This window comes from Brachyhypopomus gauderio, chromosome 19 (assembly GCF_052324685.1).
Source record: "Brachyhypopomus gauderio isolate BG-103 chromosome 19, BGAUD_0.2, whole genome shotgun sequence".
In the NCBI taxonomy this organism is placed as follows: Eukaryota; Metazoa; Chordata; class Actinopteri; order Gymnotiformes; family Hypopomidae; genus Brachyhypopomus; species Brachyhypopomus gauderio.
The window spans coordinates 1,139,883-1,166,157 of NC_135229.1; the positions used below are offsets into that span (position 1 = coordinate 1,139,883).

Genomic DNA, 26,275 nt, shown 5'->3' on the forward strand with positions numbered 1-26,275 from the left:
ACGGTCAGACGCAAAAGTATAACAGCCAAGAAAAATAGTAACACACATTTACTTGGATAAGTAACTTTAATCTGATTACTGGACTGGAAATAGTAACTCGTTATATTAAGCAAAAGTGGTAAGATTAGAGTAACTGACGTCACAGTGCGGGTCACGTGGGTAGGGTTTACAGCTGTAAACTATCACACCTGTTTACAATTCCCTCTGTTGAGTTTACATGTGTAGTGTCCCTCAACCTTTCACAACTATTTACTATTACAGTGACAACAGTCCCCAGCGGTGGGAAGGGTTCATTGGGTCAGTTCAGCTCTGGTTCGGTCTGCCCTGAATGATTAACGAGTTTAACAGCCCGGTGCGGTATGTTGGTCGGTAACTCCTACATCTACACCCACGTGTACGGAGATAAGTGGCTGTACGTTGCGCAACGCGCCAGAACTCGCGGACGGTGTTTGGTTTCTGCTGTTTGGCCGTTCACACACGGACAAGATTCAACACTTTCCACTTTAATCCGACAACGCGGAGTATATGGACCCACATGTAGTGCATGGAGCTTTTGTGCAGCTGTGATTACAGCTGCTGGGTACCAGAACCACTCGTGTCTTCTGCTGGGTACTAGAACCACTCGTGTCTTCTGCTGGGTACCAGATCCACTCGTGTCTTCTGCTGGGTACCAGAACCACTCGTGTCTTCTGCTGGGTACCAGATCCACTCGTGTCTTCTGCTGGGTACCAGAACCACTCGTGTCTTCTGCTGGGTACCAGAACCACTAGTGTCTTCTGCTGGGTACCAGATCCACTCGCGTCTTCTTAGTGCACATTATCTGCGTTACACGATGCGTTTGCCCCCGGGCCGCCGCGCTGTGTTCTGTGGGGTTTTAGGTTTTGAGTGGATCATTCACAGCGCAGCGAGACGAGCGAGATGTTCACCACCCAGATACAGAACAAGTGTCCCAAATAACTTCACGGATTACGAACATCTCAAAGACACGTACAAGCCTCAAGCTCCTGCACGCTTTAACTTCGCCAAAGATGTTCTAGATGTTTGGGAAGCCAGAGAGAAGGTAAACCTGTCGGGGGATGGGTCGGGGGCGTAGTTCAAAACCCTTTATCAGTCCACGAAGCTCTGCACACCGAGAGTAAAAGCTCACGGAGGAAAAATAGAAAACTGAACAGAAACAAGAGGCCGGACGTGTAAAGCGAGGAGATGAACATAAACCTAAATGAGAACAAACGCATGTTCATATCACCATGTGTATCTCAAGCTGACAGCGTGACTGCTTCAAACACAACGTGATAAATCAGATCTAGAAAAGTATAAATAAAACAAAAATTAAATAAACTCCACCCTGTAAGCAAGCTCTAAATACTTTGTTGCATTTGTCAATTTAGGGTGTAAGCCGAGGAGATATTAAGTGAGCTAATGAAAGCTGTAATTGAAACAGTCTCACCTGACATTATAGTTCAGTCCAGGTTTGATGTGCTGCGTGATCAGAATTCAGATCCTAATAATTCCAGATCCAAGTCACTTTTTTTCAAACAATAGTAGAAGTAAATATGACAATCAGCTTCCAAGGTTGTGTCCGATATAGCCTACTACATACTACATACTACTGGCATACTGCTTGGGTTACAAATCAGTATGCAGTATCCGTTTCCACATGTCGCATACTGGAAACTGTACTACATACTACTATGAGGACCAGTATGCAGTATCCAGTATATACTGAGTGCAGTATGCAGTAGGCTATTTTGAACACAGCCCACATATGACAGTCAGTACCATTACATATGCAATTCTGAGTGTCAATAGCGTGGTGAGTCTTTAATATGCTAAATGTGAGTGAGTTACAGGCCAGGTGCAGCAGATGTGAAATTGCAGCAGATTAATTAAATTGAATGTTATTAATTATATTAATTACTGATTTAAATGCGAGGAGTAAAGAAACAGACAGAGCAGGTAATTAATATTCAAGACACCACATAATCGAATTTATAACCATGAGACATGCTTGAAAATCCCACGAGCCTCTAGTCTGATGGGTGGGCTAGTATTAAACCATCATTCTCATCATCTACAAATCAGTTCTGGACTCTTGTCTCTTTGTAGACAGGTCAAAGGTCACCTGTGCCTGCTCTGTGGTGGGTGAACGACGAGAAGACTGAGATCCGCTGGAGTTTTGAGGAGCTGGGCTTCCACTCACGGAGACTTGCCAGCGTTCTGACGGAGGTGTGCGGGTTAGCGCGGGGGGACCGGCTCTTCCTCATCCTTCCCCGAGTCCCAGAGTGGTGGCTGGTCAACATCGCCTGCATCAGAGCAGGTAGAGAAACGTCTGAGAAACGTCTGCATACTCCCCGAGGAGCCTGCTTCAGCTGAGGATGGGAGGAGCCTGCTTCATCTGAGGATGGGCGGGGCCTGCTTCAGCTGAGGATGGGCGGGGCCTGCTTCAGCTGAGGATGGGCCACTCTCTGCTCAAATTACAGTACCTTAATGATTCTGGTGTCTGTCTCCACTGGCTTGCTCCTCACAACCCAAACATTTGTAGCTTATAGCTGCTTTTTTATAACGCGTGCATTTAAAAATGCTTATATAAATATCTGATTCTGATTTTGCTACAATATGAGTTGTTTTAAATGCTATAGAATAAATGTTGCATATTTACACATATGACTCATATTTCTCACTGTAGTTACACTTCATTCCAATTCAATCAAATTTACAAAATGGTTTAATATACTGACTGATTGATATACTGACTAATATACTGATATACTGACCATGGCTGGTTCAGGGGTCTCTCACGTCTTGGGTAAGCATGTGTGTGCTGTATTATCAATCTCCTAGCAACAGTATCATCTATGTTCAGCCTTTGGGAAAATAATTCAAGTATCCAGTTCAAGCTAGTCAGATAAAATTGAGTGGAACTCACGTTAGCCTACAACAGAGCTCACGTTAGCCTACAACAGAGCTCACGTTAGCCTACAACAGAGCTCACGTTAGCCTACAACAGAGCTCACGTTAGCCTACAACAGAGCTCACGTTAGCCTACAACAGAGCTCACGTTATCCTACAACAGCTAAGTGCATGGAACAGTCAGTTATCCCATACTGGGAGTCACAGACACTGTCTGTACCCGGCAGGTCTGGTCCTGATCCCAGGGTCGTCCCAGCTGACAGCCGGTGATGTCCTGCACCGTTTGCAGACATCCAGGGCGAAGTGCGTGATCACCGATGACAGCACGGCTCCCCTGCTAGACGCTGCTACTCCACAGTGTCCTGCACTGACCTCCAAACTCCTCCTGTCCAGCAGGGGGCGCTCAGGGTGGGGCGACCTCACAGCCCTGATGGGGTGAGCTCTGGCCTGTGTTTGTGTCTTCCTGTGGATGCCAGTAGTCGTGGAGCATGTCACTTCTTGTCCCTATAAGTGCACTGAGGTGAGGTGAGGTGTGTGTGTGTGTGTGTGTGTGTAGGAGTGCCTCTGCTGACCATGTGTGTGTGGACACCAGCAGTGATGAGCCCATGACAATCTTCTTCACCAGTGGAACCACCGGTTCTCCCAAAATGACCCTCCACAGCCACTGTAGCTTTGGACTGGGGCTCACCGTCAACGGCAGGTGTGTGCACAGATTTAGTGTATGTAGACGTGTTTGTACATGTGTGTGCGTGCGAGTCCTGTGAAGTGTTTAGAGTAAATAGATTAGTTCTGTTTTTAGCTAATGTGTAAAACACAAATAACATATTGTTGGCTAAAAAATTGAACACATGATTATTTGGGTGTGTGTGTGTGTGTGTGTGTGTAGGTACTGGTTAGACCTCACAGACAGTAGTGTGTTTTGGAACACATCAGACACAGGCTGGGCTAAGACTGCATGGAGCAGTGTGTTTGCTTCTTGGACGCAGGGGGCGTGTGTGTTTGCACATCACATGCCCCGATTCAACACCTCCACCATCCTCCAGGTGCTCATCCTACAGACCACACCTGCACCTACCTACACCTGTACCTACCACCGCACCTGCACCTACCCCCACCGCACCTGCACCCACACACACCTGCACCCACACACACCTGCACTCACACACACCTGCACCCACTACACCTACACCCACCACACCTGCACGTTTCAAGCATTCCGCAGTGTTCCGAACATTCCACAGTTTTCTGCAGGATGGAATTGAACTACACTGCTGGATTAAACTACATTTCCCCTGTTTTGGTTCTTTAGACGCTCTCAAACTATCCCATCAACACTTTCTGCTCCGCGCCGACAGCCTATCGGATGTTAGTGCAGGAGGATCCATCCAGGTGATGCCGTACCACACCTACCACACACTCACTTCACTCCTACTGTCCTCACACTCACACCTGTGTGGATATTCGGTGGGTTAGAACCTCCGGCTCAAAGTGCATGAGATGCATCAATGTGATGGCAATGAAGTGGGAAACACAGAAGAACCAGAATACTGGGGCAGTATGGCCGCCCTCCACACCTCGTGTGTCCTGAGGCAGTGTTCCAGTGCACTGGTCCTGAGCCAGTGTTCCAGTGCACTGGTCCTGAGGCAGTGTTCCAGTGCACTGGTGTGACGGGCATGTCTGTCTGTGGCAGGTTCCACTTCCCGGCCCTGGAGCACTGCGTGTGTGCCGGGGAGCCCATCAACCCTGAGGTGATGTGTCGGTGGAAACAGCTGACAGGCCTGGACATCTTTGAGGGATATGGCCAGACTGAGACAGTAGGTGAAAGCAGGAACACCAGTAGATCCTTCAAGAATTCTCAAAGCAGTGCAAAGAAAATGAGGGAGATACCCGACACTTTCACAAGGGGGCAGATTTGGCTCTCGTGGGGTTCCCAGCAAAGTGATGCAGTCAGAGTTGCACCTTCCTGGTGTCCTGACCTTCATTTTGGAAGGACACATCGAGGTGTTTCTTCATGCTGTGGTGTTTGTTAACATCGTGCACCCTGTGGAGTATTTGGCATATGAATATTAATATGGTTACAAATAAGTTAATACTGTTATTGTATATTGTTCAAATAGAAATAGAACGAGCAACAGCACAGTGTGGTGAATTTGCATCTGGAGGTCTATACCCAAGGCTAAATCCAGCCCTCCTCCTGGAGGTCTAGATCCAGGTCTACATCCAGCCTTGTTCCGGGAGGTCCATGTCCAGGTCCAGGCATAGTCTTGGTCCAGGACTCCAGCCCTTTTTGGGTGTGGCAGGACAGTGTGGTGTACCACTGTCCTGCCAGACAGCTTTGTCCTGACAGCATGTCCTGTTGTGTCTGGATCAGGTTTTGATTGCTGGGACCTTCAAAGGTATGGAGATACGGCCCGGCTCCTTCGGGAAGGCCTCTCCAGCGTACGACGTGCAGGTGAGGAGCACCACAGCACAAGGGCCCTGGACCCTGATTGTGAAGTCCTCCTGTATCAGACTTGATATTTGACTTTTAGAATATTACCTCAGATGGACGAACCTTTGCGTTCAAAAGTGAATGAAATACGTTTGATTTATAGCAGACTGGAAGTGTCAGTCTGTTCATGGTGGTGTTGCTGGTGTTGCTGGTGGTGCAGGTGGTGGACGATGAGGGTGATTGTGTTCCTCGGGGAACCGAAGGCAACCTGGCGATCCGAGTGAAGCCACACAGACCCTTTTCCCTCTTCCTGGAGTACACGGTACCTCCCGTTCGTTCACATAACAACCTTTTAATTTGATCAAATATTTCCTGGTGAATTTGGTCTGTATTCACATATCAAACGCACTTGATGACGTGCAGTCCTTCCCTTTATTAAGTGCAGTGCAGTGTAGTGTAGTGCACGTGGTGTTGGGGCTCTGCTCACGCTCTCTGTGAGTGATGTCACTCCTGATATCTCCATTGCTTCCTGCAGGGGGAGCCAGAGAAAACGGCGCAGTGTTACCGTGGCGATTTCTACCTGACAGGTGACAGAGGGGTAATGGATGAGGACGGGTACCTGTGGTTTGTTGGTAGAGGTGATGACGTCATACTCTCTGCAGGGTGAGGAACATGCCGTTCATGGTGATGATGGTGGTGATGGTGGTGATGGTGATGATGATGATGGTGATGATGATTTTATTGTGATTATATGCATTCTGCTTCCTTTTCTCTTTCCACCTTAATTAAAGCTGTTTATGATGATTGCTTTGGTTAGCCAGTTTTTAGCTTTCGTATGAGCTCTACACACGGATATGCAAATGTGCCTAATGCACTCCCTGCTTCTGGTTGGCCGGCCTGGCTGTATCAGATACCGCATTGGTCCATTTGAGGTGGAGAACGTCCTCATAGAGCACCAGGCAGTGGCCGAGTCAGCTGTGGTTAGCAGTCCTGACCCAGTCAGAAGAGAGGTGATGTACAAACACAGGACTATCTACTGACCCTCCTCACAGGCACACCGGCTACTGACCCTCCTCACAGGCACACCGGCTACTGACCCTCCTCACACGCACAACGGCTACTGACCCTCCTCACAGGCACAACGGCTACTGACCCTCCTCACAGGCACACCGGCTACTGACCCTCCTCACAGGCACACCGGCTACTGACCCTCCTCACAGGCACACCGGCTACTGACCCTCCTCACAGGCACACCGGCTACTGACCCTCCTCACAGGCACACCGGCTACTGACCCTCCTCACAGGCACACCGGCTACTGACCCTCCTCACAGGCACACCGGCTACTGACCCTCCTCACAGGCACACCGGCTACTGACCCTCCTCACAGGCACACCGGCTACTGACCCTCCTCACAGGCACACCGGCTACTGACCCTCCTCACAGGCACACCGGCTACTGACCCTCCTCACAGGCACACCGGCTACTGACCCTCCTCACAGGCACACCGGCTACTGACCCTCCTCACAGGCACACCGGCTACTGACCCTCCTCACAGGCACACCGGCTACTGACCCTCCTCACAGGCACACCGGCTACTGACCCTCCTCACAGGCACACCGGCTACTGACCCTCCTCACAGGCACACCGGCTACTGACCCTCCTCACAGGCACACCGGCTACTGACCCACTTCACACGCACACCGGCTACTGACCCTCTTCACACGCACACCGGCTACTTGACCCTCTTCACACGCACACCGGCTACTTGACCCTCTTCACACGCACACCGGCTACTTGACCCTCTTCACACGCACACCGGCTACTTGACCCTCTTCACACGCACACCGGCTACTGACCCTCCTCACACGCACACCGGCTACTGACCCTCTTCACACGCACACCGGCTACTGACCCTCTTCACACGCACACCGGCTACTTGACCCTCTTCACACGCACACCGGCTACTTGACCCTCTTCACACGCACACCGGCTACTTGACCCTCTTCACACGCACACCGGCTACTGACCCTCCTCACACGCACACCGGCTACTGACCCTCCTCACACGCACACCGGCTACTGACCCTCCTCACACGCACACCGGCTACTGACCCTCCTCACAGGCACACCGGCTACTGACCCTCCTCACAGGCACACCGGCTACTGACCCTCTTCACACGCACACCGGCTACTGACCCTCCTCACACGCACACCGGCTACTGACCCTCCTCTCACACGCACACCGGCTACTGACCCTCCTCTCACACGCACACCGGCTACTGACCCTCCTCTCACACGCACACCGGCTACTGACCCTCCTCACAGGCACACCGGCTACTGACCCTCCTCACACGCACACCGGCTACTGACCCTCCTCACACGCACACCGGCTACTGACCCTCCTCACACGCACACCGGCTACTGACCCTCCTCACACGCACACCGGCTACTGACCCTCCTCTCACACGCACACCGGCTACTGACCCTCCTCTCACACGCACACCGGCTACTGACACTCCTCACACGCACACCGGCTACTGACACTCCTCACACGCACACCGGCTACTGACACTCCTCACACGCACACCGGCTACTGACACTCCTCACACGCACACCGGCTACTGACACTCCTCACACGCACACCGGCTACTGACACTCCTCACACGCACACCGGCTACTGACACTCCTCACCCGCACACCGGCTACTGACACTCCTCACCCGCACACCGGCTACTGACACTCCTCACCCGCACACCGGCTACTGACACTCCTCACACGCACACCGGCTACTGACACTCCTCACACGCACACCGGCTACTGACACTCCTCACCCGCACACCGGCTACTGACACTCCTCACCCGCACACCGGCTACTGACACTCCTCACCCGCACACCGGCTACTGACACTCCTCACACGCACACCGGCTACTGACACTCCTCACACGCACACCGGCTACTGACCCTCCTCACACGCACACCGGCTACTGACCCTCCTCACACGCACACCGGCTACTGACCCTCTTCACACGCACACCGGCTACTGACCCTCCCCCCCCTCCTCTCTCTCTCTCTCCCCCAGGTAGTAAAAGCGTTTGTAGTGCTGACTCCACAGTACAAATCCAGGAACCAGGATGAACTGGCTAGAGAACTGCAGGAACATGTGAAAAGAGTTACAGCTCCCTATAAATACCCCCGCAAGGTATAAATACCCCCACATCCCTATAAATACCCCCGCAAGGTATAAATACCCCCACATCCCTATAAATACCCCCGTAAGGTATAAATACCCTGCATCACTATAAATACCCCCGCAAGGTATAAATACCCTGCATCACTATAAATAGCTCTGTATTCCACCTGTCAAGGTCCTCGCACTTTACAATATGCAAGACACCCACGGCCCATTTACTGCAGGGTACCTTTCAGATATCTGAACCGCGCCTTCTATAGAGCACACAGAGCACAGCACATAGAGCGCCGTCTATAGAGCCGAATTTCAAAATAAAAGCACACAAAGGGGAAACCAGGAAACAAACCAAGACAAGAGGGTTTGCAGAGGGGACCGTGACAAGCATACTGTCTATAAAGTACTATAAAGTCTATAGAGTATTGTTTATACTCTATTGTCTATAGAGTAGTGTCTATAGCATGCTGTCCCAAACAGTTGAATAAGTGATTGAAATTTTATATTCTTTTTTAATAATGTTATAAAAATGTTTTGCTTGCCTTTATATTTGGTAACCAAAGTTTCTGTGTTTTGATAGATTGAGTTTGTAGACCAGCTGCCCAAGACGGTGAGCGGCAAAATCCGGAGGGTGGAACTGAAAAAGAAGGAATGGGAGCGTCAGCCGTAACGATCCTGCTGTCTGCCCACCATACTCCAGCCCCGCCTCCAGCCCCGCCTCCTGCCCAGCCCACTCCTGCCCAGCCCCGCCCACTCTGGTCCAGCCCCACCTCCTGCCCAGCCTCCTGCCCAGCCCACTCCAGCCCCGCCTCCTGCCCAGCCCACTCCATTCCAGTCCCGCCTCCTGCCCAGCCCACTCCAGCCCCGCCTCCTGCCCAGCCCACTCCAGCCCCGCCTCCTGCCCAGCCCACTCCAGCCCCGCCTCCTGCCCAGCCCACTCCAGCCCCGCCTCCAGCTCACCCCACTCCAGCCCCGCCTCCTGCCCACCCCACTCCAGCCCCGCCTCCTGCCCACCCCACTCCAGCCCCGCCTCCTGCCCACCCCACTCCAGCCCCGCCTCCTGCCCACCCCACTCCAGCCCCGCCTCCTGCCCACCCCACTCCAGCCCCGCCTCCTGCCCACCCCACTCCAGCCCCGCCTCCTGCCCACCCCACTCCAGCCCCGCCTCCTGCCCACCCCACTCCAGCCCCGCCTCCTGCCCACCCCACTCCAGTCCTGGTGTTCCAGCACACCTGCCCACCTGACAGGCGTGATCCTTAGCTCATTAGCTGAATAAGGTGTAATGCAGTGGGCACGACTGCAGTGCTGTAAGATATCACAGCCTTGACCGATGAAGGGGGCAGGTGCTACAGCCCGTAGACTCACACACAAAACACCAGTTCATGTTGACCGGCAAGAAATCAGGTTGTCTTCTAAATGTTTAAGTAAGTAAGTACAGGTGCCTACATATTTACAACATATCCTCACTTTACCTTAATAAGGGCGTCTACTACACACCCTCTATGCAAATGTGTAATCCAAGTCAGAAACTTTTGAACTATAGAACAGATAATAAAATTACTGTGAAATTGGATTATTGAGCTCATCGGAAGGCATTTTGTAGGTAGGAATTTTAAGATGACTGAATAATGTAATCTGATTGTTTGCCTGCAGAGGGAGACAACTATAAACGGACCACTCCAAATACCTTTTAAAATTGACAATTTATCCTGAAACTTTAACGCTTTGGTTTTCATTAACTGTATAATATATTCAGTATTGTCTATAAAGATATTTTAATTAACCTAAATCTTATTCAAATATACTTAATAGCCAGATTGTCAGTCTCTGTCTTCATATACTATGATCTGCATTATAATCGCATTTACAACGTCTGTATTTGACTCACTAATTAAAATACAAAGGGAATTCTCCACTGATGTCTTTTTTTTTTTTTTTTACAAAGATTTCTTAGCCTGCCGCATCAGTAAATCAGGACAAAAATATGTACATATCGCTAAATAATAGCGCAGTTAATTATATTTTAAGAATATAATAACTATAATTGCATTGCTCTGACCTTCGACAAAGAAACCACAGACCAAATAGAACTGGGCCCAGGAGATGAATCTGTATCGGATTCTTTTAGAACATGACACACTGTGTCTACATACAAATGAGTTACATGTCTGTATCATACTGGTAGAAATTAAACAGTGAACAGGCTGCCTAAAGAATCTTAATAAATAAATAAATATGCTTTCAAAATCAACACATCTGTGTAGTCTGTTCAAGTACAGAGAGCTCAACCAGAATCGCCACCTGTGGCTTCACAAGACAGCAGCTGATCCCAGCACCGTCACCTCACAGCTGATCCCAACACCGTCACCTCACAGCTGATCCCAACACCGTCACCTCACAGCTGATCCCAACACCGTCACCTCACAGCTGATCCCAACACGTCACCTCACAGCTGATCCCAACACCGTCACCTCACAGCTGATCCCAGCACCATCGTCACCTCACAGCTGATCCCAACACCGTCACCTCACAGCTGATCCCAACACGTCACCTCACAGCTGATCCCAACACCGTCACCTCACAGCTGATCCCAACACCGTCACCTCACAGCTGATCCCAACACCGTCACCTCACAGCTGATCCCATCATCATCGTCACCTCACAGCTGATCCCATCATCATCGTCACCTCACAGCTGATCCCATCATCATCGTCACCTCACAGCTGATCCCATCATCATCGTCACCTCACAGCTGATCCCATCATCATCGTCACCTCACAGCTGATCCCATCATCATCATCACCTCACAGCTGATCCCATCATCATCATCACCTCACAGCTGATCCCATCATCATCATCACCTCACAGCTGATCCCAACACAGTCACCTCACAGCTGATCCCAGCACCGTCACCTCACAGCTGATCCCATCATCATCATCACCTCACAGCTGATCCCAGCACCATCATCACCTCACAGCTGATCCCATCATCATCATCACCTCACAGCTGATCCCAACACCGTCACCTCACAGCTGATCCCAACACCGTCACCTCACAGCTGAGCCCAACACCGTCATCTCACAGCTGATCCCAACACCGTCATCTCACAGCTGATCCCAACATCATCATCACCTCACAGCTGATCCCATCATCATCATCACCTCACAGCTGATCCCAACACCGTCACCTCACAGCTGAGCCCAACACCGTCACCTCACAGCTGATCCCAACACCGTCATCTCACAGCTGATCCCAACATCATCATCACCTCACAGCTGATCCCATCATCATCATCACCTCACAGCTGATCCCAACACCGTCACCTCACAGCTGAGCCCAGCACCGTCACCTCACAGCTGATCCCAACACCGTCACCTCACAGCTCCAATAGTGAATCCTAGGGATTATCAGGACCCTTGAGATTAATAATTTGCCTCAATACATTTTTTTATAAAATGTGTATAAAGTTGAATAATCTCCAAATCTCACTTGCATTTGCTCTACTTTTAGATCATGCACCAAAGTAAAATAACTTTCTGCAGTTAAAGAATCACCCCGAGACCAGTGATGAGTGGAAGATCGATCATGAGACTTGATATATGGCTCGAGCCCCGAGAGTTCAGGCTTTGGCACGAGCTCATGGTGAGTCTCTTCTTTTCTTCGCTTCTCTTGTGAAATTTAGAGACGAAGTTCGGCTGCTTAATAAATCCCCGTTTAAGCAGAAAGTGGCGGTTTCTCTGGCTGAGTCGCAAATTTGTTTGATAATGTTCTCCACCGACCAGAAACGTGAGAACCACGTGAGGGGGGGTGTGTAACGACGGCGCGAGCGTCCTGGCGCACCTCGCAGTGCGCGCGCTGGTGTGGAGCCGCACGGTCGCGCAGCTCCCAGAAATGGACCGGCGCGTGCGTCTCTGGACGTAACCGCGAGCTGCTTTCGTTTTTATCTTTCAGTTCGTTCTTTCTTTTTAATTTGCTGGTTTATTTATCTGTTCCTCGTCGTCATGGCTTGGCCGTGCATTAGCAGAGTGTGCTGTCTGGCTCGGTTCTGGAACGAGTTTGACAAATCGGATCTGTCGGTCCCGCTAACGATTCAAAACTACTCGGACATCACCGAGCAAGAGATCCGCTCCGTCACCAAGCGGGTCGCGGCGGACCGAGTCACGGCGGACCGAGCCCCGAGGAGCGACTATGTGAGTCCGGATCACCGAGGTTCTCCTGCGTGGCAGGACGGTGGAGGCGGACGCGCGTGCCGCCACAAGCCCCGCGAGGACTCCCGCGCGCCGGTACCGCCGTTCCCCGGCGTGACTCAGTACAAGCAGGATTACAAACCCTGGCCCATCCCCAAAAGAGACAACTTCCCCTGGATTAGTAACGGCGGCGGCACGGCGCGCGCCTCCAGCCCGGTGAACGGTTGCGGCAGGAACCCGGCGCGTGCGGAGAGAGAGGAGCGCGCGAGCCGCCGGGAGACCAACACGAGCTCGTACAGGTAACGGTGCGCGCGCGGAGCGGCGGTTCCGTTTACAGCCGCTGCGACTACCGTGCTCGCGCGCCTCGGCCGCCGCCTGCCACTTATGTCCGTTTGAACGAGGGAGGAGCGGCCGTGATGAACTACAGGACCCGGTTGGTCTCCGGTCCCGGTGGTTCTGTAACGGGAGTAAATGAACGTGGAGCAGAGACGCGTGCACGGAGGAGACATGACGGACACACGCGCGCACAGCAGCCAGGACTCTAATCTGAGCGAGTTTGTGGTTCGCAGGCTGCAGACTACACACACACACACACACACACACACACACACACACACACACACACACACACACACACACACACACACACACACACACACACACACGCTCCAGCGCGCTACGGTGCGCCCGGTTGTCATTTGTCGTCGCGAAAAGGGGGAGGGGCTCGCGCTCACTCGAACACGGTTTGTGCTTCCGTACTCGGTACTCCCCCCAAAAAATGTTAAATAAATAAACAAGTCGCACGAGCGTCGTTCAAACGCAGACGCAGTGTCTTCGGTCGACGTCATCGAGCATCAGGACCGGGCGAGCCGCGGCGCGTGCCGACTCTGCGCGTGGCGTGACATTTACACACCCCAGATGTTTTCTTAGCTTCAGATTCTGGCTTTAATTAAAACAGCAGATCCAGTCGGTGTCAGAGTGTTTAAATGCGTCCGCAGTAACACTCCTCCTCCTCCTCTCCGCTCTGTTATCCAGGCCACTCTGATGTCTTGCCAGGTATAAATTTGCCTCATCACTGTAAACTGCGTTTCACCAAAAGCATCTCAATGCAGTTCCAGTAATCCTATTTCCCCATAGAGTTCCTGTGATCCGGATATCAGAATATGTGAATGTCCTGATATCTGAAGCAGGGCCTACAGTCACTCAGCCCTGATCCAGAGTAGCTGGGCACATAGTTCTCTGCTCTCCGCTTCAGTGTAAAGTGTGTAATGGAGTGACTATTTGAAATGATGAGCTATGGTCCAGGAAGGCCATTACTTCCTGCTGAGTGAGCTGTCTCTGATCCACTGGGGAGGTCTGACCAGCACTTATGTCTCTGTGGAGCCAGACAGGAGTACCGGCCCTGGGCAGGGGTCCGGCCGCCGAAGCCTGCCCCGAAGAGGCCTACGTTCCTGGGGACGGGTGCCACCGACCCCCCTCCTGAGACGAGCTACCAGGCGGCCTTCAGCGTGGACGCACACAGGCCCGTGGACGCAGTCACGCCGGACGCTTTCCCCCACGCTCAGCCCGACAGCCAGGTTGAGAGAGCGGACAGGACAGAGGTCAGTTCCAGGTCAGAGGTGAGGGGTCACATGGTGTCCTGTTTACAAAGAACCGCAGCAGCGTGGCAGAAAACAAAGTCTGATTGGTCGGTTTCAGACAGCCTGGCTGGACGGCAAACTGCCCAGAGTTGTGAGTGTCTGTAACTCCAGCCTGACACAGTAGCACAGATCCTCTGGTCGCTTCTAACACACTTTAAATGAACTCTGAACTGAATCACGCTAATGTGACGATCTACAGGACCCTGTGTTGGTGAGGAGACGCACTGCTCAACGCAGTATAGCACCAGTCTGAACTACTCCACATCACTAAATGCATGCTTTGAAATATCTGAATGCAGCTGGCTGATCTGAGATCAGCCTGGCATGTCTTCTTTGTTGCTTTGTTGGCATGTTATAAAGCAAACGTGCCCCTGTGCAGAGGATAGTGCAAACATTCTGGATTAATGAGGTGTGAGGGGGTGTAGCACTAGTCTTGTGTTCACACCATATCTGGATTAATGAGGTGTGAGGGGGTGTAGCGCTAGTCTTGTGTTCACACCATATCTGGATTAATGAGGTGTGAGGGGGTGTAGCACTAGTCTTGTGTTCACACCATATCTGGATTAATGAGGTGTGAGGGGGTGTAGCACTAGTCTTGTGTTCACACCATATCTGGATTAATGAGGTGTGAGGGGGTGTAGCACTAGTCTTGTGTTCACACCATATCTGGATTTGTTCCAGGAGTTGGAGCTCAGTTCATTCAGATTAAAGAGGAAATGGTGCTCCTAATTATGACACAGACAGAGAGAGAGACAGAGAGACACACAGACAGAGAGACAGACTGCTGCTCAAGCCCTGCTGTCTTGCACCCTTTTATATCACTACAGAGGATACACTACTACTGGAGCAGCAGAAATTAGGAGGGGCAGAAAACATTACTGTACAATTACTTACACACACACACACACACACACACACACACATACACACACAGTGTTGCTAAGACTGATGTTATGGACTATTTCCAAGCAGAGTCATTTAAAGGACCAGGCAATGCCATTTTGTGTGTGTGTGTTCAGGTCGTTTCCACTGAAGTGCAGACAGGTGCTGGCAGCGTGCGTATCTGCAGATATCTCTTTAATCACAGCAGGAGTGTTTCACACACACCAGGCGTGGCTGCAGGTATCGGGCCGCTAGGAGATTCTCAAGTTGTGGCCTCACTGGCGGGAGCTGCAGACTGCGTGTCTGTTAGGGCAGTTTGGGAAAAGCATCACAGCGGGTTAAAAATATTCGTGCCCAGCTCCTCTGTGAGAGGTTCTGAGAGGACCAGCTTGGGAATGGAGTCCTGTAGAACAAGTGATGTCTGCTCGTCAGACAGACTGGCAGCTCCATGAACCAATGAAGCGCACACAAGGCACCTCGGCCCGCCCTCCCTCACGGCTCATTGGCTGCTGCGAGCGGAGAAGTGGGAGCGTTTGTTAAGCACTGCTAGATCAGCACCCAGACATCAGGGCGGTGACTCACCACGGAGGCCCCACCCCTCACGCTGACCACGCACCTCCTGCTGCTCCAGACGGATGGCTGGACACGCCCCCTTCTGGAGACACACCCCCTTATGCTGTGTTCATGCCAACTGCAACGTAACCATGTGAGGTGGTGGCCATGGCAACCTCAGCAAGCATTCCCAACGCTGCTGGTTTTTGCACGGTGTCCTGTCGTGTTCCCGTAGCGAGCGTCTCCGTGTCCTGCTTCCCAGGAGACACCGCTGTCCTACAACTCAGTCCCCCAACTCTCTCCTTCCTGTCCTCCCTGTGCGCGGAGATCAAGGGGTGTGGCTCAAAGTGCTGTCCTCTCTGGAGATCACTAACACGTACCCATAATCCTCCAGTCATCATGCACATTATCGTAATGGCCCAGTGAAGACGTGAAACTCTCCCTGTCTGTAGGTCTATCTGGGTTATCTGGGGTTATTCAGCATGGACTCATGAAGAGACTCCTGGAGAGATTACTGCTCATTATGCTGTTAGCACACACACACACACACACACACACACACACACACACACATATATATACACACACACACACACACACACACATATACACACACACACACACACACACACACACACACACATATATATACACACACACACACACACCTACCTCTTTCTTCTGCCATTTGCAGTTGTATTTGCCATTGCAGAGATGATTTGATTTTTGACAGACCATTATACAAACGTATCAAATTACTCCCTTCCGCTTTTTAACAGAACACATTTGCTTTCCGTCCAAACATCACCACTCATTCTCATAATGTAGACCTCCCTCCCTCCTCCACAGTACAAACATCACCACTCATTCTCATAATGTAGACCTCCCTCCCTCCTCCACAGTACAAACATCACCACTCATTCTCATAATGTAGACCTCCCTCCCTCCTCCACAGTACAAACACCACCACTCATTCTCATAATGTAAACCTCCCTCCTCCACAGTACAAACATCACCACTCATTCTCATGTAGACCTCCCTCCCTCCTCCACAGTACAAACACCACCACTCATTCTCATAATGTAGACCTCCCTCCTCCACAGTACAAACATCACCACTCATTCTCATAATGTAGACCTCCCTCCTCCACAGTACAAACATCACCACTCATTCTCATAATGTAGACCTCCCTCCCTCCTCCACAGTACAAACACCACCACTCATTCTCATAATGTAGACCTCCCTCCTCCACAGTACAAACATCACCACTCATTCTCATAATGTAGACCTCCCTCCTCCACAGTACAAACATCACCACTCATTCTCATAATGTAGACCTCCCTCCTCCACAGTACAAACATCACCACTCATTCTCATAATGTAGACCTCCCTCCTCCACAGTACAAACATCACCACTCATTCTCATAATGTAGACCTCCCTCCCTCATCCACAGTACAAACATCACCACTCATTCTCATAATGTAGACCTCCACAGTACAAACATCACCACTCATTCTCATAATGTAGACCTCCCTCCCTCATCCACAGTACAAACATCACCACTCATTCTCATAATGTAGACCTCCACAGTACAAACATCACCACTCATTCTCATCATGTAGACCTCCACAGTACAAACATCACCACTCATTCTCATAATGTAGACCTCCCTCCCTCATCCACAGTACAAACATCACCACTCATTCTCATAATGTAGACATCCACAGTACAAACATCACCACTCATTCTCATAATGTAGACCTCCACAGTACAAACATCACCACTCATTCTCATAATGTAGACCTCCCTCCCTCATCCACAGTACAAACATCACCACTCATTCTCATAATGTAGACCTCCACAGTACAAACATCACCACTCATTCTCATAATGTAGACCTCCACAGTACAAACATCACCACTCATTCTCATCATGTAGACCTCCCTCCCTCATCCACAGTACAAACATCACCACTCATTCTCATAATGTAGACCTCCACAGTACAAACATCACCACTCATTCTCATAATGTAGACCTCCACAGTACAAACATCACCACTCATTCTCATCATGTAGACCTCCCTCCCTCATCCACAGTACAAACATCACCACTCATTCTCATAATGTAGACCTCCACAGTACAAACATCACCACTCATTCTCATAATGTAGACCTCCCTCCCTCATCCACAGTACAAACATCACCACTCATTCTCATAATGTAGACCTCCCTCCCTCATCCACAGTACAAACATCACCACTCATTCTCATAATGTAGACCTCCACAGTACAAACATCACCACTCATTCTCATAATGTAGACCTCCACAGTACAAACATCACCACTCATTCTCATCATGTAGACCTCCCTCCCTCATCCACAGTACAAACATCACCACTCATTCTCATAATGTAGACCTCCACAGTACAAACATCACCACTCATTCTCATAATGTAGACCTCCCTCCCTCATCCACAGTACAAACATCACCACTCATTCTCATAATGTAGACCTCCACAGTACAAACATCACCACTCATTCTCATAATGTAGACCTCCACAGTACAAACATCACCACTCATTCTCATAATGTAGACCTCCCTCCCTCATCCACAGTACAAACATCACCACTCATTCTCATAATGTAGACCTCCACAGTACAAACATCACCACTCATTCTCATAATGTAGACCTCCACAGTACAAACATCACCACTCATTCTCATAATGTAGACCTCCCTCCTCCACAGTACAAAGAGTAACACCAACCAGTCATTCAATCCCCCACAGTTCTACTCATATTCTGTAAAACCCAAATTCTAAGGTGAGTGTAAATCTCACAAAAGCTATGGGGAGAGATGGGGGGAGAGATGGAGGGAGAGATGGAGGGAGGGATAGAAGGAGGGAGAATCAGTTTGAACAGATAAGATGGAAGCAGAACGAGTGTCATAGTGATGTCATAGTGATGTCATAGTGGTGTCATAGTGGTGTCATAGTGGTGTCAGTGGTTTCAGCAACGGTTCAGTGTTGCTGTGTAACAAGATTAATTACTGTTAATTACTGTGAGAGAACACATGCTGGAACAACATAAAAAAACTGACCCGCCCACTACCTCCAACTGACCCGACCACTACCCCCTAACTGACCCGACCACTACCCCCTAACTGACCCGCCCACTCTCCACGACCGACACCACGTGATCGCTCTCCACGACCGACACCACGTGATCGCTCTCCACGACCGACACCACGTGATCGCTCTCCCCGACCGACACCACGTGATCGCTCTCCACGACCGACACCACGTGATCGCTCTCCACGACCGACACCACGTGATCGCTCTCCACGACCGACACCACGTGATCGCTCTCCCCGACCGACACCACGTGATCGCTCTCCCCGACCGACACCACGTGATCGCTCTCCACGACCGACACCACGTGATCGCTCTCCACGACCGACACCACGTGATCGCTCTCCACGACCGACACCACGTGATCGCTCTCCCCGACCGACACCACGTGATCGCTCTCCCCGACCGACACTACGTGATCACACTACGTGATCGCTCTCCACGACCAACACCACGTGATCGCTCTCCCCGACCGACACCACGTGATCGCTCTCCCCGACCGACACCACGTGATCGCTCTCCCCCGACCGACACCACGTGATCGCTCTCCCCGACCGACACCACGTGATCGCTCTCCCCGACCGACACCACGTGATCACTTCTGTTTGGGTTCATTCTTCTCTACAGTGCACTGCACCTCACACTTGGTGCGAGGAGTGAACAGAAGATGAGTGTGTGTGTGTTGGAGGCTGAAAGTGGGAGTGTGTGGGTGGGGTCAGGATCCAGTCACACTCCTTCACACTGTGGTGCAGCTGGAGGGATTTGATAGTCTCTGCTGCACTGTATTTTACATCCACCCACAGCAACAATCTCTACATACACCAGGACCACTGACATCTCCCAGTGCACAAACCCTTGCTAGGTGCTGTTTTGTCTGCATCTGTCTGTCTGTCTGTCTGTGAGGACTCTTAATTCTGAAGTATCTTTTCTTCATTACTGAACATGTAGTCTTGTATGTGAGGTTCAGCCAAAATGCCGCTCACTAAAGTTGAAGCCAAACAAATCAGTGTGTGTGTGTGTGTGTGTGTGGGGGGTGGGGGGGGGGGGGGGCAGCTGACGTGTGATGGACAGACCAGGCCCCTTACTCTCTCTCTCTCTCTCTCTCTCTCTCTCTCTCTCTCTCTCTCCCTCTCTCTCAGGAGCAGCTTGTAAGGTCCAAGTCCCCGAACCCGTCAGCCGTGTTCCAGAGCAGATCCCGCATCTTCAACATATGAACCGGAAGGGCAACACGAGGTGCTGAGCCAAAGTGAACCATCGACGCCCCATCGTACATACGCAACACACGGCTCAACCAGCTTCTAGGGAACATCTCAAAACAGCACAGAACAGGAACTCCGCAGTGTCGCAGAAAAATCTAAGGGGTCGTCTGACAATGACGGAAGGTGTATAAAGTGAAAAGGAAGCACTAGACTGATGCCAGAAGAGATGTGGGAAGAACCTCAATGTTGAACTGGTCTCTGGTTTTCTGAACCATTCCATAACGACTCCTGCGTGGAAAAGCATGAAGAGAAATACAGGAAGAGAACGTTCCACAGGAGATCTGTGCAGGGGAACGTGCGTGTCTAAGCCCAACGTCTGCTGCATGTCCGTTTACGGAGACATCCGTAATATCCTGATGGACGAGAGAGAGAAAGTAATGAAGAAATCCTGCAGTAACACATTTATTTGCATCCAGGGGCTACGCAGTTATGCATGTTTATCAGTCTCTTAAACAAGCTTCACGACACGTCCCTCTGATTGTGTCCGAGTGTGTAGCAGTGTGTGTGTGTGTGTGTGTGAGGCTGGAATGACCCGTTTAGGTTTGAACTCCTTTTACAGGCGGTTGTTGTCCACTCGAGGATGCCTGACCCCCCCAATGTACGCTGCATTCTGAGCTCCGCTAAGAACCCTTTATTAAACTGATTTATTGAATTTTTATTAGAAATCAAGTTATAGTATTTCACCAATGATAATTAATTTTGTAAATTTGTTCTTGATAGAATTAAAAGAGGGTGTTGAAATAATAAAAAATATTAGGTTCTTAAAATTGTGCCTTGTCATGTATTTCTGGGTAAATGAGCCAAAGTTCAGCACTGGCCCTACTTGAAGAAGGAAGTGTTTGAGATGCTTGAGGTGAGTCACGTAAGAACAGAACAGCTGACACAATAATAACTGGATAGTTCACTGGAGGATGAATGTTAACTTCCAAATGGAGAAATGAGAACAATTTATTATAGATCAGTGGTGTGTGTACTTTAACAAGCAAGACAGAGGCGGTCTGTGTGTGTGTGTGTGTGTGATGTAAGCTCTCTTGAGTTTAAAGACAATCCTGCAGCAGGAACCATCATTCGCCCTGATGTATGTAAGAGAGAATAACTCAACACTACCAACAGTGTTTAATTTAAACACTGCAGTTTAATGCCTGTTTCAGATCTTAACAAGCAGAACAAAATGTCTGATTATTACTGCTGACACAAGCATGACAAATGCAAGTGCCATCTGATAACTGTCATAACACTCATCCTCTCATCTTCCTGTAGTCTGATCTCTATTCCATCCTCTCTGTACTGAGATCACGTCTGATCTGTTCCAATTTCTCTGTAATCTCAGTCAGAAGACAATGTCTGATCTGTGTAGCGTCACGAGGCCGTCTGATCTCCTACCGTCACGAGGCCATGTCTGATCTCCTACCGTCATGAGGCCATGTCTGATCTGTTCTATTCTCTGTAATCTCAGTCAGGAGTCAATGTCTGATTTCTGTAGCATCATGAGGCCATGTCTGATCTCTGTAGCATCATGAGGCCATGTCTGATCTCTGTAGCATCATGAGGCCATGTCTGATCTCTGTAGCATCATGAGGCCATGTCTGATCTCTGTAGCATCATGAGGCCATGTCTGATCTCTGTAGCATCATGAGGCCATGTCTGATCTCTGTAGCATCATGAGGCCATGTCTGATCTCTGTAGCATCATGAGCCCATGTCTGATCTCTGTAGCATCATGAGGCCATGTCTGATCTGTTCTATTCTCTGTAATCTCAGTCAGGAGACAATGTCTGATTTCTGTACCGTCATGAGCCCATGTCTGATCTCTGTAGCATCATGAGGCCATGTCTGATCTCTGTAGCATCATGAGGCCATGTCTGATCTCTGTAGCATCATGAGGCCATGTCTGATCTGTTCTATGCTCTGTACTCTTCATCCCTTTCACCTCTCACAGAGAAGAGCAGTGCAGATGTTGAGGAAGAAGACATATGAGGCCATCTTATCTCATTACTGCAACCCACAGAGAATGGAGCTTCAGGGGGAGAGAGGGAGGGAGAGAGAGAGAGAAAGAGGCAACTGGATATTCTCACAGAATTAAAGTGTTTAGAGCATTAACAGTGAACATAGAGTAGTGAGTGTACGGTTAGCAGATCACAGAGTTGCTACAAAATTTTATTTCAGTTTAAAAAAGGTTGTCAAACTTCAATATTCTGTGGCAAATTTTTTAATACAAGAATAATCGTTATTTTAGGGAGACTTTGAACAAAAGAAAATAAAATGGTATGGTACAGTCTACAACACATCAAATGCAGTTACACAGGTAATGACTGGTGAGGTTAGCACAATGGTAGGTACACACACACACACACACACACACACACACACACACACACACACACACACACACACACACACACACACACAGAGCCAGGATACCTCACTCAAGACATCCACTAAATTAGCACATGAGCACACACTTGAAATACATTCACCTAAACATGCCCGACAAAAATACTTCATCATTTTGGTTACTGCGTAGTGCGTACACAACAAAACAGACCAAACACCTGCAGTGTAGGGTCAGGGTTTGAGTACCAGTACACCAGATTTGATTACCAGTCAGACCAGTTCACCAGACGCCAGTAAAGGGACTGCTTTGACAAAATGACATCTGGAAAATCACAGAATCACACAGCTCACTCTCATACACCTCACCCACACACACACCTCACTCACACACACACACCTCACCCTCACACACACCTCACCCATAATTTCCTTGTCAGGTTGAACTGGCGTATGGGTCCTTCAGAAGAAATGTTCTACTGGTCCTGCGGTATCCAGCTCTGGACACCACAACAACTGATCCACTTTAATACACCTGATTCAGTTAAAGTATGGCTTGACAACTCTGAGCAGTTGTATCAGGTGTGTTAGAGTAGGAAACTTGTAGAGACTGCAATAAGGCTTCTGTAAACAACTGAAGATAACTTCACATCAGTAAGACTTCAGGACAACTACATCAACCACTGCTCATCTTCACAACCAAACACAATGTGAAGTTTCAAATATCTTCCACTACACAAGACGTCTCTTCACTATGGTGTTTGTTAACACCTCAAGCACAGACAAAACAAACACCTGAACATAGAGCATGTTGGGTCAGTAGTTTGTTCTGGAATGTTCAGAGCAAAGTAAAAACGGTTCAAGAGAACAAGTGTAAGTAGTGTTCAGGGGAGAGTGAACTGTGTGGTGTGTGTTGTGTACTGTGTGTTCTGGCACGCTACACCAGTGCTAACACAACCACACCTACACAATCACACCTATAATACCAACGCAACCACACAACACAACCACACGCCTGTGATAATACAACCACACAACACAACCACACAACACAACCACAACCATTCCATATCAGCCAGGCTCCACACTGAAACTTTATTTACCAAGAATCATGTACAGGGAACTATAACATGAAAAATACATCAGGGAGGAAAAAGGGACAATATCAACTCTCCAAAACCAACACAAGGAAGTAAGAGAGAGAGAGAGAGAGAGAGAGGGACAGAGAGAGAGAGAGAGAGAGAGAGAGAGAGAGAGAGAGAGAGAGAGAGAGGGGAACAGAGAGAGAGAGAGAGAGAGAGAGGGGGAACAGAGAGAGAGAGAGAGAGAGAGAGAGAGAGAGAGAGGGACAGAGAGAGAGAGAGAGGGGAACAGAGAGAGAGAGAGAGAGAGAGAGAGAGAGAGGGACAGAGAGAGAGAGAGAGGGACAGAGAGAGAGAGAGAGAGAGGAGGGGAACAGAGAGAGAGAGAGAGAGAGAGAGAGAGGGAGAGAGAGAGGGAGAGGGACAGAGAGAGAGAGAGAGAGAGAGAGAGAGAGAGGGAGGGGGGCAGGGAGTGTATTTCTGGGTTTTCTTTGGATTAGGTTCTGAGAAAGCTCCCCACAGACAGCTGGAAAGTTGCACCCAACGCAGCCCTGAACTGTGACAGTGACGCACTGAGACCGTTTTACAACAGTTTCAAAAGACAGACAGAGTCAAGGCCAAAGAAATCGTGAGACATCTCTATGGTTACAGTCAGTTCTGCCCGAACGTGTCCGTTTAAAGTCCTACAGCGATGTTATTCTACTGATGATTACTGTTCTGGTTCACCACGTGTCAGACATGAGGGATTAAAACACTCAGACTAGTTTAATCCAACACCACCTTCTTTTCATGAGGGATTAAAACACTCAGACTAGTTTAATCCAACACCACCTTCTTTTCAGGTTGTGCACATTAGCACCTGCAACTCTGTCGCCATAGTGACGTCTGCATTCCATTATGACACGCTCAGGTCAGAAGCACCGCCTGTCTCTGATTGGGCAGCAGGACAGGGGGGGCGGGGGTCAGCCCTGGAGCTCCGGGTCTGTCTAGTCTGCACTGGTGTCTTCTCTCATCCGTACCCCCATGTACCTGCCAATCAAAACACAGAAACCAAACACACCATTTCAGTCGTTTCGCTGTGGGTTTTAAAAATGAGCAAATTACAAATAGGCCAAGACCTGCAGAAGAAAGAGAGAGAGCTTTAAGCAGACGGGATGAAAGTGTGTCTCAGTGTTCCAGGACTCACCACGGCTCACAACACAGCAGAAACACAACAATATACAAATCGGCCCCCCAGGGACCACCCCAGCTAACACTCTGTAAATCACTATAAGAGCCAGGCTGATCTCACATCAATGCCATTCAACACAGAATAAAGGACTAACACTGCAACAGGTGGAGAGAGCTACCTGTTTGTGAGGAAGTCACAGGTAGAGAGAGAGAGAGCTACCTGTTTGTGAGGAAGTCACAGGTAGAGAGAGAGAGCTACCTGTTTGTGAGGAAGTCACAGGTGGAGAGAGAGAGAGCTACCTGTTTGTGAGGAAGTCACAGGTGGAGAGAGAGAAAGAGAGAGAGAGAGAGAGCTACCTGTTTGTGAGGAAGTCACAGGTAGAGAGAGAGAGAGAGAGAGAGAGAGAGAGCTACCTGTTTGTGAGGAAGTCACAGGTGGAGAGAGAGAGAGAGAGAGAGAGAGAGAGAGGCGAGAGAGAGAGAGAGAGAGAGCTACCTGTTTGTGAGGAAGTCACAGGTGGAGAGAGAGAGAGAGAGAGAGAGAGAGCGAGAGAGAGAGAGAGAGAGAGAGAGAGAGAGAGAGCTACCTGTTTGTGAGGAAGTCACAGGTGGGAACTGAGCCAACAGCCTCATGCATATGCATGACTGAGATTTCACGAGGAGCCCTAGAACAGGAAGGAGAGGTTGATATGGGCGTGTGTGTGTGTTTGTATGTAAAAACTGTTGTATATATAGGTATATATTGATAAATAATTATTGATATCAGCCTGAAAAAATAGCATATTCATATAGCACATAGCAAAACAGCATATTCAGTAAAGATAAAATATCAGAAAATCAGTAATCGTTCAGTAGTGTGAATCAGTGTGTCCATGTAGAAGATAATGGACTGGAGTGTTTATGGAGTGAGGTGTTTATGGAGTGAGGTGTTTATGGAGTGAGGTGTTTATGGACCGAGGTGTTTATGGAGTGAGGTGTTTATGGAGTGAGGTGTTTATGAACTGGGGTGTTTATGGAGTGAGGTGTTTATGGAGTGAGGTGTTTATGGAGTGAGGTGTTTATGGAGTGAGGTGTTTATGGACCGGGGTGTTTATGCACCGGAGTGTTTATGGAGTGAGGTGTTTATGAACCAGGGTGTTTATGGAGTAAGGTGTTTATGAACTGGGGTGTTTATGGAGTGAGGTGTTTACGGACCAGGGTGTTTATGAACCAGGGTGTTTATGGAGTGAGGTATTTATGAACAGGGGTGTTTATGGAGTGAGGTGTTTATGGACCGGGGTGTTTATGGAGTGAGGTGTTTATGGACCGGGGTGTTTATGGAGTGAGGTGTTTATGGAGTGAGGTGTTTATGGAGTGAGGTGGTTATGGAGTGAGGTATTAAAGACATTGAGGGGGAAGCGTTGATAATGGACAGATTATGTGAGTATGAATAGATGGGATGTGCTAGAGTGGTGGGGTGAGGGAGAGAGAGGAGGGGTGAGAGAGAGAGGGGGAGGGGTGAGAGAGAGGGGAGGGGT

At 49.6% G+C, this 26,275-nt stretch overlaps 3 protein-coding genes across 8 annotated transcripts in view; 2 read left to right on the forward strand and 1 right to left on the reverse strand.

Moving 5' to 3' along the window:
• The first annotated feature begins 235 nt into the window (after positions 1 to 235).
• On the forward strand, positions 236 to 11,095 carry acsm3 (acyl-CoA synthetase medium chain family member 3). The gene is made up of 13 exons (XM_076981745.1): positions 236 to 1,060; positions 2,107 to 2,317; positions 3,138 to 3,345; positions 3,467 to 3,610; positions 3,797 to 3,953; positions 4,220 to 4,299; positions 4,601 to 4,724; positions 5,282 to 5,362; positions 5,562 to 5,663; positions 5,877 to 6,004; positions 6,252 to 6,351; positions 8,422 to 8,541; positions 9,107 to 11,095. Exons 1-13 carry the CDS (start codon positions 833 to 835, stop codon positions 9,194 to 9,196), a joined length of 1,773 nt encoding a protein of 590 aa, XP_076837860.1. The 5' UTR covers positions 236 to 832; the 3' UTR covers positions 9,197 to 11,095.
• A 1,257-nt stretch (positions 11,096 to 12,352) lies between these two features.
• On the forward strand, positions 12,353 to 20,813 carry map6d1 (MAP6 domain containing 1). Of its 3 annotated transcripts, none has more exons than XM_076981746.1 (3): positions 12,353 to 13,013; positions 14,102 to 14,333; positions 20,057 to 20,813. In XM_076981746.1, the coding sequence occupies exons 1-3, from the start codon at positions 12,529 to 12,531 to the stop codon at positions 20,129 to 20,131; spliced, it is 792 nt and encodes a 263-aa protein (XP_076837861.1). In that variant the 5' UTR covers positions 12,353 to 12,528; the 3' UTR covers positions 20,132 to 20,813. The 3 variants fall into 3 exon arrangements, with proteins under 3 accessions (XP_076837861.1, XP_076837863.1, XP_076837862.1); XM_076981748.1 differs by having other exon boundaries at positions 14,102 to 14,326; XM_076981747.1 differs by having other exon boundaries at positions 14,102 to 14,315.
• Positions 20,814 to 23,577: 2,764 nt separating this feature from the next.
• Positions 23,578 to 26,275, reverse strand: part of yeats2 (YEATS domain containing 2) — a 37,157-nt gene continuing 34,459 nt past the window's right edge. For all 4 annotated transcript variants that reach the window (XM_076981792.1, XM_076981790.1, XM_076981791.1 and 1 more), the window contains 3 exons: positions 25,346 to 25,423; positions 24,420 to 24,617; positions 23,578 to 24,368 (listed from right to left, as the gene is read on the reverse strand). In XM_076981792.1, the coding sequence (XP_076837907.1) occupies positions 24,575 to 24,617; positions 25,346 to 25,423 (121 nt within the window). In that variant the 3' untranslated portion in view covers positions 23,578 to 24,368; positions 24,420 to 24,574. The remainder of the gene's footprint in view (positions 24,369 to 24,419; positions 24,618 to 25,345; positions 25,424 to 26,275) is intronic.